Genomic DNA, 16,450 nt, shown 5'->3' on the forward strand with positions numbered 1-16,450 from the left:
TTCTTTTCTTTTCTTTTCTTTTCTTTTCTTTTCTTTTCTTTTCTTTTTTCTTTTCTTTTTTTTTTAACACTGATGAACTGAGGCTCTCTTTTTTTTCCTTGGTACACATGTCATTATCATCGCAATTATCATCATCATCATTGTGATCATCGTCATCATTGTGATCATCATTATCTGCTTCCAGGATTTTTAGCTGCATTTGCAAGATTTGACAATCATATTGGAAAGCTGTTCAATCTTGGGTGTTTTGCCTACGTAGTAGAGGATGGTGAGAGGTTCTAAATCCTGGGATACACAGCAAGGAGACGCAGATGCTTCTGGGTTTATGGTGTTGTATAAGCTGAGAACCTGTAAGGGGAAAAAGTAGTTGTGAGAAAATGAAATGGGAAGAGGAAAGGATGAAGAGGATTAGCTGATGGTGTAGAGAAATAACAAATTGCTCTATTGATAACCCAAACAATTGATTAAGGAGTCTTATCTTGACTGAGAGTTCTAAGTTTCACAATTTTCTCCCCCTTGTCATTCCGTCTACACCCATATTAGGCTGAATCTATATGCAAAGAGTGAACGGGCCACTTTTCACTCAACATTTTTGGTGGTCATCTCAGTAATTTGTTTCTGCAATACTGGTCAGGATGAACAAAACCAATAAATCAGTGATTTTCCCATCTCTCTTCGAGAAGCTTTCCTTCATTAAACTTGGTCTTCTTACCATGATCACTCTTCTTTTGTAAAACCCCTCAGCACTTACTGATAATGATGGTGCAAAAGCTTACATTTGGTTCTAAGCTTCTTTATAATTGCAATCTTTTTCTTCCATGTTCATACATTTTGTCTTCCCACCTACATTATGAACTTCTGGAGGGTAATGACTGTGTCTAGCTTTCATAATCTCTTCTTCCTAGAGTAGGGTGCTCTCTGTTACATAGCATAAGCACTAGTGTTTATGGAATGAATAAATATATCCTCTTTGTCACAGCTTTATATGACAGAATTTTAAGTCACTTTTGGATACAGAGCGGAACCCCTTTCTTCAGGGTGGGAATACTACCAGGACAAGGCAGCATGGCATTATGAATGAAAACTGAATTCAACATCCTAGGCTCTGAGTTCCAAAGCCAGCACTGTTATTATCTGTGTGACCTGGGGCTGATCTTTGAAAATCTGCGGACTTCACTTAGAAAACTAAAGGGCTGGACCAGATGGTCTCTATACTCAAAATCCTCTGAAGGCTTCCTGTCAAATGAATTGTGTGATCTAATTTCTAATTTCAGTTTACTCTTAAGTTCCAGAGAGAAATTTCCTTCGGTTTACCCTTATTTTCAGAAAAGAAATGACTTCAGAACAGAAATGACTGTACATCAAGGGAAGAACAGGAGGGCCCCTTACTGCTTAGGTTTTCTTTTCTTTTCTTTCCTATTTTTTACTTTAAAATCACATCAATTTAGGCTTCTATGTTGCAATGGGGAAGGGAAGGGAAAGGAAGGGAAGGGAACAGAAGGGAACAGAAAAGAACAGAAGGGAACAGAGGGGAAGAGAGACTAGAAAGCTAGCCATGAAATCAAATGAATGTCCAATTTCTACATATTTTAATACTATACTTTTAATCCCACATTATATTCACCTGGACATTTACCAAGAGAAGTCTATAGGTTACCTACTGGTGATATATGGGTATTTCCAAGAATACCATTAATGTGTTAGGTTAAACACTAACTGGCCTTTTCTTCAAAGATTCTATGTAGCTTTTTAGCCTCAGACAGAAATTCTGTTCAGCCCAGCAACCCTAGCTACTTCCTACTTCACTACATTCTCTCTGGCTTCTTGGGGAACTGTCCAAACCACATATTTGTGACCATGACAGTTTATTTTTCCTTTCTCCTTAAAAAACGAGCACAACTCCCAATTTCCCACACTGTGTATATGTATCAAGGAGACGAACAATGTCTTTCCTTGGCAACTTGGACTAGCCTAAATTGCTGTTACTGCTGCCCTGATGGAATAGCCTATCCGTCCAAAGAGAGCCCAGACAAAGGGAAGGGAACGTATGAGAATCTCTCTTGAGACTGACGATTCAATTACCTTGGAGTGTCAAATCGATTTGATATAATAATCATAGCACAAATAGTAAGTACCTGAGCAGGATTTGAATTCAGGTCTTTCTGACTCTAAGTCAGGTACTATGTCCTTGTACGACTTCAAATGTCAATATAATGTTTCAGAACACAGATGAAGGAATGCAAGTCATGTTTGTTTGTCTGATGTCAGATAGATATAGATACTTTAAAATTATTTCAGATATCATCAAGAACTGATGTTGTGTGCTCTTGGATATGACTAGGACAGATCACTCTAAGCACAGGGAAACTCTATAGACTCATATTTCACTTCTGGATAAATTATGTGTGTTTTCTGGCAGCAAATTCATCCTCCTGTTTAGTACTATAGGAGATTCCTATAACATCTCTTAAGCAAGAAGAACTACAAAGGTAATACATGTCAAACAATAATAATAATAGCACTTTAATAACTTTCAAGGTTTGCAAAGCACATGACATGCATGATCCCTTTCAAGTTTCTTGACAACCTTGTAAGTCAGGTGATCCTCATTTCACAGACAAGGAAATTGAGTTTCAGAGGTTAAGTGGATTCACTAAAGTCACACAGCTAGTGACAGAAGCTGGCTCTGAACTAAGGTGCTCTTGTCATCTACAAGTCTAGCCCTCATGTCTACTACACCATGCTGTATTGTCTGATCTAGCTATCCCAGAAGCTGGCAGGTTCCAGACTTGAAGACCTGAACAGGATGATATAAAGGAGAAAGAAAAAAGCACAGGGCTGCAAGTTAAGAGATTTGGCACTGCCCCAATCTAATGATTCAATCTTGGACAAATCACCTAAACTCAATAACTTCAGTTTTCTCTTCTGTAAAATGGAAAAAAAAAATCTGAATTAATTGACCTTTGCCAACCAGTCTAGCTTATAATTTCTTTGCTTCTTAGAATCAAATGAGATAACATAGGCACAATGCTTTGCAAACCTTAAAGAGCTACATAAATGTTAGCTACTATCATTATTATTCCTAGGCACAGGCAAGTATAATGGAGGATCAAGAGGCTTTCTTAAGTATAGACAGCAAAGACAAGGCTGTAGATTAGAATCCATAGGACCTAATCTGTTTCCCCACCCTTCCTTCCCCCAAACCAACTATCTGTCCAGAGATAGTAAGCATAGTGGCTAGAATTATTAGACCTCTAGTTAGAAAACCCTGAGTTAAAATCTTACCTATGACATTTATAAACTGTGTGACCCTGAATAAGTTATTTAATCTCTCTGAACCTCAGTTGTCTCATCTATAAAATGGTGATAATAATACTTGCAGTACCTACCCTCACTGGTTTATTGTGATAATCTACACAGAGTGTCCCAAAAGTCTTAGTTCAGTTTTAAGCTATTAAAGCTTAAACCTATTTAAAATATAATAGTCTCAAAAGTCTTGGTTCAGTTTTAAGCTTTCTTAAAACTATTTAAAATATGAATAATAGTCTCAAATATAAAGTTTTAGTTAAGTTTTAAGCTATTAAGGCTTACAAAACTTTTGAGACTGTTATTGTTATTCAGGTTTAATAACTTAAAACTGAAGACTTTTGGAACACCCTGCATAAAGCCCTTTGAAAACTTTAAAATCATAAACAAATGTCATTTGTTATTATCTTGACTTAAGTAACTAGAAAACTGATAAATCCCCACTTTACTTTGGTCTGTGCAGAAATCTAGAAATGAAAACATTTAACAAATTACCATGAGGACAAGTTACCATCCAGTTTTCAAGTAACAAATCTGTTTCCTCTCATTGTTTTTGTATGTTAACAACATGTCATTCAATCACTCATTCATTCAAAAATTATTTTGGGGGTACCTGCTATATGTAGGAGAATCCTGAGAGTCCTCACCCTCAGGGAGCTTGCAAACTATTTGGGAAGACAAGCCCTATGTACCTTTTCAAAGGCAGAAAATGACCAAGTGAACTCATACTGATTTCTCATTTACCAAAGTTTTCACAACTTTCTCCCCTATGTAGCAGATTCCTCCAGCATCCATCCATGAACAGTAATATACCAAGTGCCACACTGTAATGTGTGTGAATGAATAGTAATGTACCACTGCCACACAGAAATCATTTGGAAATGCCATCACCATGTGAGTCTAAACACTATGCCAATGATGTCAAAATCAAATAGAAATGGGGGTCACTAAACCGTACGTAAGGATGCCTGCAGGACATATATTGACTTAGAAACCACATATCAACATTAACTATGTTCTATTGTTTTATTTATTTTGTTAAATATTTCCAAATCACATGTTAATCAAGTTTGGGCACACTTGAGAATACTACAGGTCAAGAGTTTGACACCTCTGCTACGGACTTTCAATAGCTTTACAAGCAAGTATTAAAGTTAGTGAAATACTTACTCTACTATGCTGAGTATCTGAACTCCACAGATATGGGCAGGCACCAGCACAGAAATTAGCATTGTACCCCTTGGGTTCATGAATCCATTTCCATCCAAGGTCCCTCTTGAAATCAATATAAAGTGGACGCAGGCAACAGTTATCCTGTACATTCCTGTTGAGAGAAAAAGAGTAGACAATGTTATTAGAATAAAAAACAGAACCACAGGCCTTTAGGGTTTTGCTATAATCTAGAGTGATGTTAGGACAGAATAGTGATTTACTATGCTTTATGCTTTGAGCCCTAAATCTGACTAATCTAAACCCTGGCCAGGATGATCAAACTTTTATTCTCAATTTCCTTGTCAAACAATAGTAGAGACAAAGTTGGGAAAGACCAAATTCTCTACAATTCTGCACAAAGGCAATTTTGCAATTAGGTCAAGCACTTATCATGTGCCTACTAGGCATCAGGCTCTATACTAGTCACTAGGTATATAAATACAAAGAGATGGTCTCTACCCTAATTTCTATCAGATCCTATCATTTTAAAGAATTTTAGATGCCTTAACACCAGAAGAGACTTCAAAGATCTTCAAGGTCAGGGGTTCTTTAACACTTCTGTGTCATAGACCCCCTTGGCAGTTTAGAGAGGTCTACAGACCTCTTCTCAAAATTATGCTTTTAAATGCATAAAATACATACATGGAATTACAAATGACACTAATTATATTGAAATATAGTTCTCAAAATAGGTTTTCAAACTCAAGTTTACAGAGCCCAGGTTGAGAACCCCTGATTTAGTACAACCTTCTTATCTTACAGGTGAGGAAACCGAGATTGGGAGATGAAAAAACTTGTCTATGTCCACACATGTAATAAACAGGAATAGCATGAAGGACAAATGTTGTCCCAGTGAAACTTTCTGGGGACAAAGAATCTTAGTGTAGGTGTGTGCTGCCAAAGATGTGTGCATCACTGGAGAGGAAGATTGGTCTATATCTCAGCTGGTATAGGTGGCATCTTTAGTAATCACAGTGTCAAATGAAATGAAATGGTTCTAAACCAAGGATCATAGTATTTATTGTGATGAGCAGGAATGAGAAATAGTTGTGAACAAATAGTAGGAACTCTAGGTATACTGTAGATCAGGGGTGGGGAACCTGTGGCCTTCTAGATCCTTAAGTGCAGCCTGAATCCAAATTTTACAGAACAAATCTTTAAGCTTAAGGATCTAGAAGGCCACATGTGGCCTCAAGGCCACAGGTTCCCTATCGCTTCTCTAGATATACTCTTAAAGCATACTTGGACCAGATATTCCTCTTTCTAGTGGCTGTGGCATGGATCACAATAGATTCAGGTCTTATCCCTATTTCTTTGGTGGTGTTGACTAGGATGATAATCATCCTGTCTCTTCCTAGCCTGAGTTTGAAGGAACACATGATTTTTATCCTGCCCCCTTCCCTTTCCATGTTCTCTGCTCTGGCCTTAATGAGGCAGCAAGAAGGACATAGTTTGGCTAAACCCAACTACATATGTGTTGCCTTGGGTAAGTTACTTCTCTGAGTCCTAGGTTCCTCATTTGTAAAATAAGGGAGTTAAATTAGATGATTCTATTTCTAAAGTCCCTTTTAGCTCTTACATTCTGTTACTAGAAACATCTAGGGCTAATCTTTAAAAACAAACAAACAAACAAACAAACAAGCATTTACATGTCAGGCACTGTGCTAAGTCTTTTACAAATATTATTTAATTTTATGCTTACAACAACACTGGGTGATATGTGCAGATGAGAAAACTGAGACATAAAGAGGTTAAGTGACTTGCCCAGGATCACATAACTAATAAGTGTCTGAATCTGCTTTGAACTCAGGTCTTCCTGACTCCAAGCCCAAGGCTCTATCCACCATGCCCCTAGCTGCCTACAGAGTGGCAATAGGAAGAAAGCCTATTCTCTCTTCAACAAGGGATGAATCTGTGAGAGCATTTTAAAGTAGGATTTTCTACTTTCCACATCAGAAAGCATGGCTAGCAACCTCCTATATGCAAAGGAGGAAAAGAGAATATAACATTTACTTGGAGCTATTTAGAAGAAAGTTAATAATAAGACATTATTCCCTTCACCTGGGGCTAAGAAGTAGCCCAGAGTAAGCCAGGAGTAACATTCTGTTCAACAAATGGAAAAAGCCATTCAAAAGGTAAAAGAAGAAATGATTTTATTTGATTTTTTGTTTTGTTTTGTTTACCTAAAACAATAGGCCGCATCTAGAGCGCGCTTCTTCCGCCGGCTGGACTGTTGCGACTCAAGTCTGTAGGAGGGTAACAACATTAGCAGGAGATGTGGGGTCTTCCCACTGTTTTTTTTCCTAGTGGACTTTATAGTTTTCAGATCACTGAAGGAGCCATCAATACCTTAAAAAAATGCATTTGGGTAATAAATATTTAGCTTTTATCTTCATCAATTATAATCAACCATCTTTATCTCTTTGATCATTGTCACAGACAGTAGGGAGGATGATGAAATTGACAGCAGGGTGCTATGCTTGCCACCCACTGAGATGGATGCCATGCAATAGGCCTTGTCATGGACATAGTCACCAACTAATTTTCTAAATAAGTTGTTTTTTTGTTTTGTTTCCCTTAAATTAATTTCTCCTCAAATGGAACTTCAGTGACATGAGCAGTAAGAATTAGAGGGAGAAGTAATCATATAGTAAGTCCTTATCCCGCAAATCAAGAGTAACCTCCCAAGTTTAGCTCAGTCAGTATCCACCTGGGCTGGTCTCAGTTCTTTCCTGGACAAAAGCATGGTGGTCCACCATGCCTGGAAGCCCATGCCTGTCACATTCCTCCCCAGACTACCAAACCAGGAACATTCTCCAGCAGAACACAAAGTAAGCCTTACACTGAGCAAGTTTAGTACAAATAAAACAGAAGTCACCCTCACCTAGCGCTATTTTGGAAGATGGTGAAGAAAAGGCTTTTTCATCAACTTTATGGCATCCTCAGCACTTTCCTGATTCTCTCTAAGACTCAGAAACCTGAGCTCCCAGAAGCACAATCAAGAGATTGCTGGTTTAATTGTTTAATCTCAATATTTGCAAGAATCATGACTAAGTTGAATACTGACAGAAATCTCAAGGCCTTCATAAAGGAAGAGATTTTTCCATTAGTTAGGGCCACATGTGATCTTTCAAAAGAGTCATGGGAGGTTGGTCAGGGTGGTTCATGAAGGGACAGTGACTCTTAAAGAAAGCATGCCACATGATCTTGGTCTTGGATTTATGCAGTGGTAGTTTAGATCATGTCTGAGGGTTACTGGCAACTCTTGCATTCAAAGCCCAATTACTGAATCCCTATCAGGAGGTGGACAGAGAGAGGAAAGGAGACTGAAACAAGTCATCTTTATAACTTAATGTAAACTCTTGTAAATGTTATGTGAGAAAGAACTTTGAGGCCTAAGTACATCCACGGCCGTGCTTTCAAGCTCAAAAAAGACAAGAGGATATCCAGCATTCTCTCCTTTCTGATATTCAATTTGGAATTTAAACTTGTGCCACTGTCCTCGAGCTAACAGCTAAAACAAGTTTTGAGACTGTGAATTTTTGTCAGTGTGTGCCATCCCCTTTCTGATTGTACAGATAACAGAGAGCAGGCTGTATCACTGAAAGGATTTTCTTGTTGAACTCAAAGAAAAATAACATGTTTCAGCCAGCTATTCAGTGAAGTATTAACTGAGCATCTATAGAGCATGGAGTTTGGGTACTAGGTGTTTTTCAATAATGCCTCCCTTTCTTCCTAAACCCTCATGCCCACAGCCAGCCCCACCCTTGCCTAGTAAGTGAAATTTATTCTTGCCCCATTTTGCATTTTCCCCTCTGTAGCATGACTTTTCCTGAACAAAATTCTAACCACCATCCCTACCTCAGAAGACAAAAAGCTCCAGTAAGTTACCTGCAAATCTTGCTTCTAATTCTTCACTTTTATTCGGGATGATGTAATTATTGGATGGTACAAAAGTGCAGCATGGGCAGTGTAAACTTATCTTAAATCCCAGGTTCCTGTCTGGAAAACATGAAGTCAGGGAAGTCATTCTTTTTCCCCCTTAACAACTCAGTCACCAAACATCTACCAAGGAAAGCAAAAGGCTGGTGGGTAACCTTTATGGTGCAGCCATTCATGCACGGCTTCGGTGACATCAAACGAGAGCCATTCCCCTTCTGCTCTTGTCTTAACAACTTTGCTATCAATGTAGCGCTGGGTTGGGGATGTTAAGTCTTTGGATTTGAGAATCTGGAAGAAAAGAAAAAGTAGGATGGAAAATAAAGAATTGGTATATATTAACCAAAACCTAACTGAAAATATTAGCTCCTCTCATGGGAACAGGATTTCAACTTACCATCTAAATTTCAAGGAATCAGAACTGAGGAACAAAGTATTATAGAATTAGAGAGGGAAGGTACCTCAAAGGCCATCCAGGCCATTCCTCCCCACCCTTGTTCTATTTTTTACAAATGAGGCCCAGGGAAGTTAAGTGACTTCCCAAATATCACACAGGTACAAGTGTTTCTGAGGTGGGATATGAACCTTGTCAGCCTTTAGAATAATCCAAACCTGAAAAGCATCCTCATTGTGTCACACACAACTAAGGGTTTTCCAGAATCTCCCTGAAGTCATCCAATGAGGGGGAACCCACTTGCTGTCCAAGAAGCCCATTCCACTTTATGTTAGGAAGTTTGTCCTGACATTTAGTCTAAATTTTCTTCTGTTGCTCTTGGTTCCATCCTCTGGAGCCACTCAGAACAAGCCTGATCCCATTTCTGCATGACAACCCCTCAAATTCTTGAAACCAGCTGTTATATCCCCTCTATGTCTTCTTTTCTCCAAGCTGAAATTAGCTAGTTCCTTCAACTGTTCTCCTGTGACACAGACTTGAGGTCATCACCATCCAGATTGCCCTCTGGTAAATAATCTCTGGGTTATCAATGTCCTTTTAGGTACTTGTGATTATCCACATATTGTTACCTGGCTCTATAACATGGTCATATACATAGAACTCATGGAACCAAGTTGTATTCTATGGGGAAAAAAAGGAGTACTGAAATCAGCTGCTTATTATGATAAAAAGTGACATGAATCATCCAGCCAAATGTGTAATAGAAAGTGACATTAATTATTTTATTTTTGCTGACACATGCTTTACAAGACTTCAGTCATAAAGTCAGTGCTATTAAGTTAATAGTTTTGTTGCTCCATAGATCTCAGTGCCATGTTTATTTAATTGGGGTGGAGTGGGGAGGGGGGAAGAGGGTAGGGCCCTGGGCCCTCCCTCCCTCAGCCTCCCATCATCTTTTTTTCTCTGAGTCTCTTTCTCTTTCTCACTCTCTCTTTTCTTCTTTCTTGTTCTCTCTTGCTCTCTGAAGGTCTTTGTTATAAATCTCCTGATAAAGAAACAGAGTTGTAACCCTAGCTCTTAACTCCACTGATCCTAAATTCCTTGGCATGCCACAACGTTCTAGGTAAGGATAACACTGGACTTCTGACTCCTAATAGGACTTAGTAGGATTTATAAAGACACCTCCTATCCCACAGGCTGGGAATGAGTCTGGGCAGAAGTAGTCAGGAGCAGGGTGTAGATGAGAGCTCCCAGGCAAATCTAACTCAATTACGCAAGACATCTTTAAGAGGTATTCATTTCAAACAAGTGAAAAACAGCAGCACTGTCTCCTTAGGTTTTTGAAAGAGGATCTACCCTTTTAAAATGCTTTCTGTTTCTCTGCCTTTGGTAAAAAATAGCACATGTGAACAGGTTGACCCAAAGCTTCCTGATGTTGACTACTGACCCACCAAAGCTCCTTTCTTCCAGAGTTTCACAGCATCTCTAGACGCAGGGTGGTACTATAGGACTTTGCCCTCTTAACGGGTGGCAAGAGGCAGTGGAAAGAGCCATGGACTAACTAGGCACTGAGAATCACAGATCTCTACTAACCAGCTCTGCTGGACTTAACACCAAACAGGTTTATCAAGTCATTTCAGGATAATGTGGGAAGGAAATCAGGACACTACTTTTCAATCATACTTACTACCTGGGTGACCATGTACATAATTCGATTTTATGAACTCTCTTGTCTTCAGTTACGTCATGTGTAAAACACAAGGGTAGGCTGGAGGAGATGATATCTAAAGTCTCTTTAAGCTTGAATATGTTATTATTTAGGACCCCATAGGATTTGATCTCTCTAACTAGATCATAAGTTTCTCAAAAGTTAAAGATCATATTTCTTCTCTTTCTTTTGTATCCCACCCCCTAATTTAACCCCTATACTTGTATACAGCTAATGCTAGAGGAAATATTATAGGCATTACTTAAAAGTAGGAGAAATAAACAGTCTCTTGCCAACACATATCTGAACTATTGGGACTCCCAGTGCCTATCATCCAGCTAGAAATAAATGTAACTTGCCAGTCTAGTATGTGCCATAATTATGAACAATGAAGAAAATATCTCCAGGAATTTCTATTCCTGAGCTCCTAAAAACTCATCCTTAACCGTCCTTGACTAATGTCTCCTCAGCAATGATACCTAGAAACCCCTCTTATGGCTCTGAATCTATTAAATCTGATGTCCCTTCTGTGTTAATTCATGGTGCTTTGATATTTTTTTCTTTGAATTTTTTCTTTTAAAAAAATTTTGTTTCCACCCCACCCGTGATTTCATTGAAATAAGGAACTTCCAGGAAGGAAGTATCAGTGAAGATCAGCATCTGTTCTGCAACTTATAAGCTTAGGGTCCCATTCACTAAAGAGGTTAGGTGACTTGCCCAGGGTCATACAGGCAGATTTTGAACCCAGGTCTTCCTGACTCAGGGAAGTTCTTCAGGTACTACACCACACTGCTTCTCATTATGAATATATTCTTAAAGTTGTTTTGAAAAATTGTTTGCTGGGATAGAGGAGGATGTGCATGTGCCAAGCAAGACTCAATCAATAAACATTTATTAAATTCCTACAGTGTGCCAGGCACTGTGCAAGGGATATAAATGCAAAGAATAAAACAATACCTACTCACAAGGAATTGTCCTGTCTCCCTCATTAGAGTTTACTCAAAGGAACATAATTTTCTCTTTTTATCTTCCCATAGTGCTAAGAGGAGGGGACAGAACGCAGGCAGAAGATGTTCTCCCTGTATTTATGACTTAATTAATTAATTGGCTGTTTAGTTAATGCTTAATTAATTAGTTAATGATTGTTACTGTCTACTGACTTGAGCTCCACTGCAATGATTGTTCAGTCTCAGTGGTAGAAAACAAAACAAAACAAAACAAAGAATAAAACTCATAGATGTGGGTCCAAATGGCAGAGAGGCACAGGCTCGTGGGAAACTAAGAAAATCCTAGACCTGATGGAGATAGAGGAGAATCAAAATCATTATCTCATAAAATAGACCAAAGTTCTCAAAGGAGATCACTAGGATTTTTTTTTTAAGGCAATTAGGGTTAAGTGACTCGCCCAGGGTCACACCACTGGTAAGCATCTGAGACCAGAATTGAACTTGGGTCCTCCTGAGTCAGGGGCCTGTGCTCTATCCACTGCACCACCTAGCTGCCCCATTAGAGTCCTTTCTAAGCCATAGTCTATATCATACAGGTGAAGTCATGTAATCTACTAAAAACTACTGATCCCATAGCTGTTTCCTTACATCACAGAATGGGGAAGTAATCTTGAAATGTTATCTAATCTATGCCCCTAGGGCAGACCAGCACTTACATTTAGTCCAGAAATATTATTCCAACCCAATTCTTAATCAGGAAAGCTGACTCCCCTGCCTTTGTCGGTAGTTTACTACAATGTTATAACCCTCATGTCCAGAAGGTTGTTGCTAAATCCCCCTCCTCCCTGAAGTTCAAGCTCTTTCCCTCTTATCTGGTCCTCAGTGGAAACAGGAAACAGCTGCTCATCGTCCCTCACAGAATATCCCTTAGTATTCTTGGAGGCTATTATTAAGTCCTCCCCTTAGCCTACTCTCTCTAGGCTAAATAAACTGAGTTTCTTAAGTCTTTACGCACAGGGCCAATTTCCTAAACCTTTAATCATACAGGTTGCCCTCTAGAACAAAAGATTATATATATATAAAAAGCAGGCTTCCTACTCCTTCATGATTCTCTTTGACTGAGAGCTGGCCTGGAACCCACCCCATCGTGTCCCAAAGCTCAGAAATCTTAACTCTGAAGGCGTAGCCTTCTTTGAACACTCTGTTTATCCCCCTTGCCAAATTAGATCATTTTGTGCAGATCTGACCTTTTGTGGGAGAAAGGGTGGACACACTGACCTGATGTTATCTTCTTTTTAAAAGGTTAAGTAGATGTTTCTTCCACTCTAAAATTGATAGGAGAAGGGTCCAGAAGGCTTACTTTCTGATTTTCTTGAAGACTCCCTGCCCTATTCATCCATTAGACTTATTTTAAAGTATGAATGTCCTAGGTGGATAGCAGGGACCTCACCATTTCCAAAAGCAGGTTTCTTCCTAATTCTTTCTCATATATGTGTGTGTGTGTGTGTATACATGCATATGTGTTTGCATGTATATATAAACACACATATACAACATGTGTATGTGTACATATGTATGCATGTGTATATGAATATATGTATATGTGTGTATTATATGTGCATGTGTACACACATAAATATATACATGTAAACATTATATATGTGTGTACATACATACTATAGATAGATAGATAGATAGATAGATAGATAGATAGATAGATAGATAGATAGATAGATAGACAGACAGATATGCTTGAAAAAGACATTTCCAGGCTACTTAAAACTACAAAAACTTAAAACTAAAATCCGGTTGTTTCCCAACTTTGCTACCACCCACAATGATGGCAAATGTTTCATTTATTACATCACTGATATACATTAACATCAATATTGGAAGGCATGGAACTGGATCTGTGACTTCATTGGTGTAAGGTGTTCTCTGGTGAGGAACTTCCCTTGCCACTGCAGATCAGCACCTTCTCTGCCCCTGATAGTCTTGGGGAGCTGATTAATTAAGAGGTTAAATAATTTGCCTAAATTCATACATGTGTCAGAGGCAGGCCTCAGATCCAGATCTTTTGAGGCTGGCTCTCTGCACAACTGCCTCTGAAATACACAGACACATACATACACTCTCAAAAAATGTGAGAGGATCAAATGAGATAATGTATATGAACAATCTTGACAAACCATGAAATGCAAATATAGTCCTACCTTCTGAGAAACTGGCCTTCACCAGTTGCTAATGCCTTCTCTCAGATGACCTTGCATCTGCTCTATATATATCTTATGTTCACCTAGTTATTAACATACTATCTCCAACCCCCTTCCTATAGTCATATGTGTGTTCTTTGAGAACAAGGCCTGTTTTTGCCTTTGCATCCCTCACCACAGTACCTGGCACATATAACTGCTTAATAAACATTTATTGGCTCACTATCTTTATAGGCTTATGTCCCACTATCTCCAACAGAGCCCCTACTCAGTGAATACATTTGTTTTTTCACTTTCCCTGGGGTGAATCTCTTGCTCCTACCACCATTTCATGGGAAGCCTCAGCCACACTCACTTCATTTCCATTTCAGCTCACTCTCCTGACTTCATCCTCACACCATTAGCATTCCCTTCATCTTGATATTTTTGCCCTTGGACCTGCTTTTCTGACTGGCTTATTCCTTAACCAGATTGCCATTTCATAAGAGGCCCTAGACATGTTTGTTTGACTCCCAGCTTAATTCTCTCTCTTGACTTCTCTTACTCAGTCTCCCCTATTAGAATGTAAGCTCCTCGGAGTTAAGGATCATCTTATTTGCTTGTATTTATACCCTCAGGGCTTGGCACAGTGGCTGGCATGCAGTAAAGGGTAAATAAATTCTCTATCTCAGAACATGCCTTCAGTTTTCTTACATTTGTGCCCATGTTGTGCACCCCCTCCAAGAATGCCCTCCTTGCCTTTTCCCTTTATCAATATCGTCCATATCTTTGAAGTCCCAGGTGAAATTCCTTTTCTTCTATGAAGCCTTCTCTAACCAGAATAATCCAAAAGAGATCTCTCCTTCCCCTGAATTTTATGCCATCCTAGTGTCAACACAACTCCTCTGGCATTAATCACAGAATACCTTGTAGTATAGTTGCATGTGTTCTATATTGTAATCTCCTAGGGGACAGAAACCAAGTTTCTCACTTTTTTGGTCTAAGGTCCTCCATAACACTTCAATTATTACCTTGAACATACAGGAACTGAATAAATATTTGCTGACTGATTGATTCAGCCCTGGAAGAATATGGCTCATTGTGCTCAGCACCTAGATGAGCGTTTTGCACATGCTAGAAGCTTAACAAATGCTTACTGAATTTATTTAAAATACACAGAAAAACTAATTTAGGGTACTCTTTCCCTTAAAGACTGGCTTATGCTCAAGGTTCTAAAACAATTTTAATACCCAAGCTGCTCACCTTAACGAAAGAGAAAAGAAAATTTTGTCAATTAATGATAAGGGAGGATCTGGAATTCCAGGGCAATGATCAAAACCAGAGACAACAGGAATAGTGAGGCTCAAAAGCTGCAGATTACAGAGTGAACTTAACTTGATGCCTATGCCAGTAACTAAAAATCAGAAACTACCCAGTATTTGGTACTATAACAGGAGAAAAAAAATTATCTTGGCATTTGTTTTAAGGACAATCAATCAGAAAGAAAAAAGTGATTCATCAATACAATTAATGCTAGGCCTACAATAAGGCTTTACTCAATCATTAAACACATACACACACACCACACACACATTAATTTTCAAGTAATAGAAAGCCTGGCCTTGACCAGTGCCAGAGGCCCAGGTGAAATAAGTGGCTTTCGTTGTGATAAAATATTCCACTGTGGCACAAATACAACTCTGTATTCCCTTTGACTGTAGTCTCCTTGAGCACTACCTGGGTCACTTAAGGGGTGCCTGAAAAACCAACACAGAGGATGGTTATTTCACAGAATGACCTGAACAGAACCAGCACTTATCTTGTTTTTCTCTTTATTTCTCCCTCCTGTAATTGCAATGGCTCCTTTGTAATTGCACCTCTCTAAGAGGTCAGAAGTAACATATATCTTAGAATTTCAGTCCCTGCCTAATATGCTCCCATGAAAAACAGATGACCCTCCAAAGAAAGAAGCACATAAAAGTACATACTTTATATAGGGGAAAAAGAGGCTTCAGATATGTAAGTTATTACTATGTCAAACATTACCTTTTGACAATGTATACTGAATCACACAAATATGCACCATTTCTTTATATGTTATGATGAATTGTATACAATGGTTCTGTCATTTTGAAGTTAATTTCATCAAACGTGGATGCAAAGATTCTTTAAGCTAAAACCCCACTTTCTATGAGAAAACTTTCTTGATCCCCTTAATGCTAAGGCTCTAACCTTCCCAGTGTTGAATATCTCCAATTTATGCTGTCTATAGATTATTTGTGAATAGTTGTTTTCGTGTCATTTTCCTCATTAGACTGGGAGCTCTGAAGGCACTCTTTTGTCTTCCTTTGAATCCCCAGAGTTATTATAGTGCCAGGCACACAGTAGGCACTTAATAATTGCTAACCAACTAAGAAAGCCTCTCTTCCTACAATCTCTTCATTCTACGACGTGCTTTTCAAAGAGTCACAAAAACATAACTTCTTGATCATTTCAACCTGGAGAAAGTGGAAGGAATGATGAGATTGCTGCTGCTCTTCTGGATCAACAAGGAGGAGCTGGTCGCTAAAGTAGAAGTGGCCAGAAGCTTGAAAGGATGTGACCAATTGATCTTAGAATTCACTAAAGATAAGGCATGTAACTGCTAGACACAGGCTGACAGGTAGCCAATCCTGTGGGGAAGTGAATTTTTTAAAGTTTGGAAAAAAAGGATAGGTAAAAATACCATGACCTGAGACTCTTTGAAGGAAGT

General features: G+C 38.8%; 1 protein-coding gene across 1 annotated transcript in view; it reads right to left on the minus strand.

Annotated features, from left to right (window-relative positions):
• Positions 1-93: 93 nt before the first annotated feature.
• The window catches only part of TGFB2 (transforming growth factor beta 2), a 98,000-nt gene continuing 81,643 nt past the window's right edge, over positions 94-16,450 (minus strand). Inside the window, exons 3-7 of the mRNA XM_027871426.1 lie at positions 8,616-8,748; positions 8,410-8,520; positions 6,702-6,867; positions 4,477-4,630; positions 94-348 (exon numbers count right to left, since the gene is read on the minus strand). Coding sequence (XP_027727227.1) covers positions 190-348; positions 4,477-4,630; positions 6,702-6,867; positions 8,410-8,520; positions 8,616-8,748 — 723 coding nt within the window. The 3' untranslated portion in view covers positions 94-189. The remainder of the gene's footprint in view (positions 349-4,476; positions 4,631-6,701; positions 6,868-8,409; positions 8,521-8,615; positions 8,749-16,450) is intronic.

Source organism: Vombatus ursinus, unplaced genomic scaffold, assembly GCF_900497805.2.
Source record: "Vombatus ursinus unplaced genomic scaffold, bare-nosed wombat genome assembly UNPS02014798.1, whole genome shotgun sequence".
NCBI classification, from domain to species: Eukaryota; Metazoa; Chordata; class Mammalia; order Diprotodontia; family Vombatidae; genus Vombatus; species Vombatus ursinus.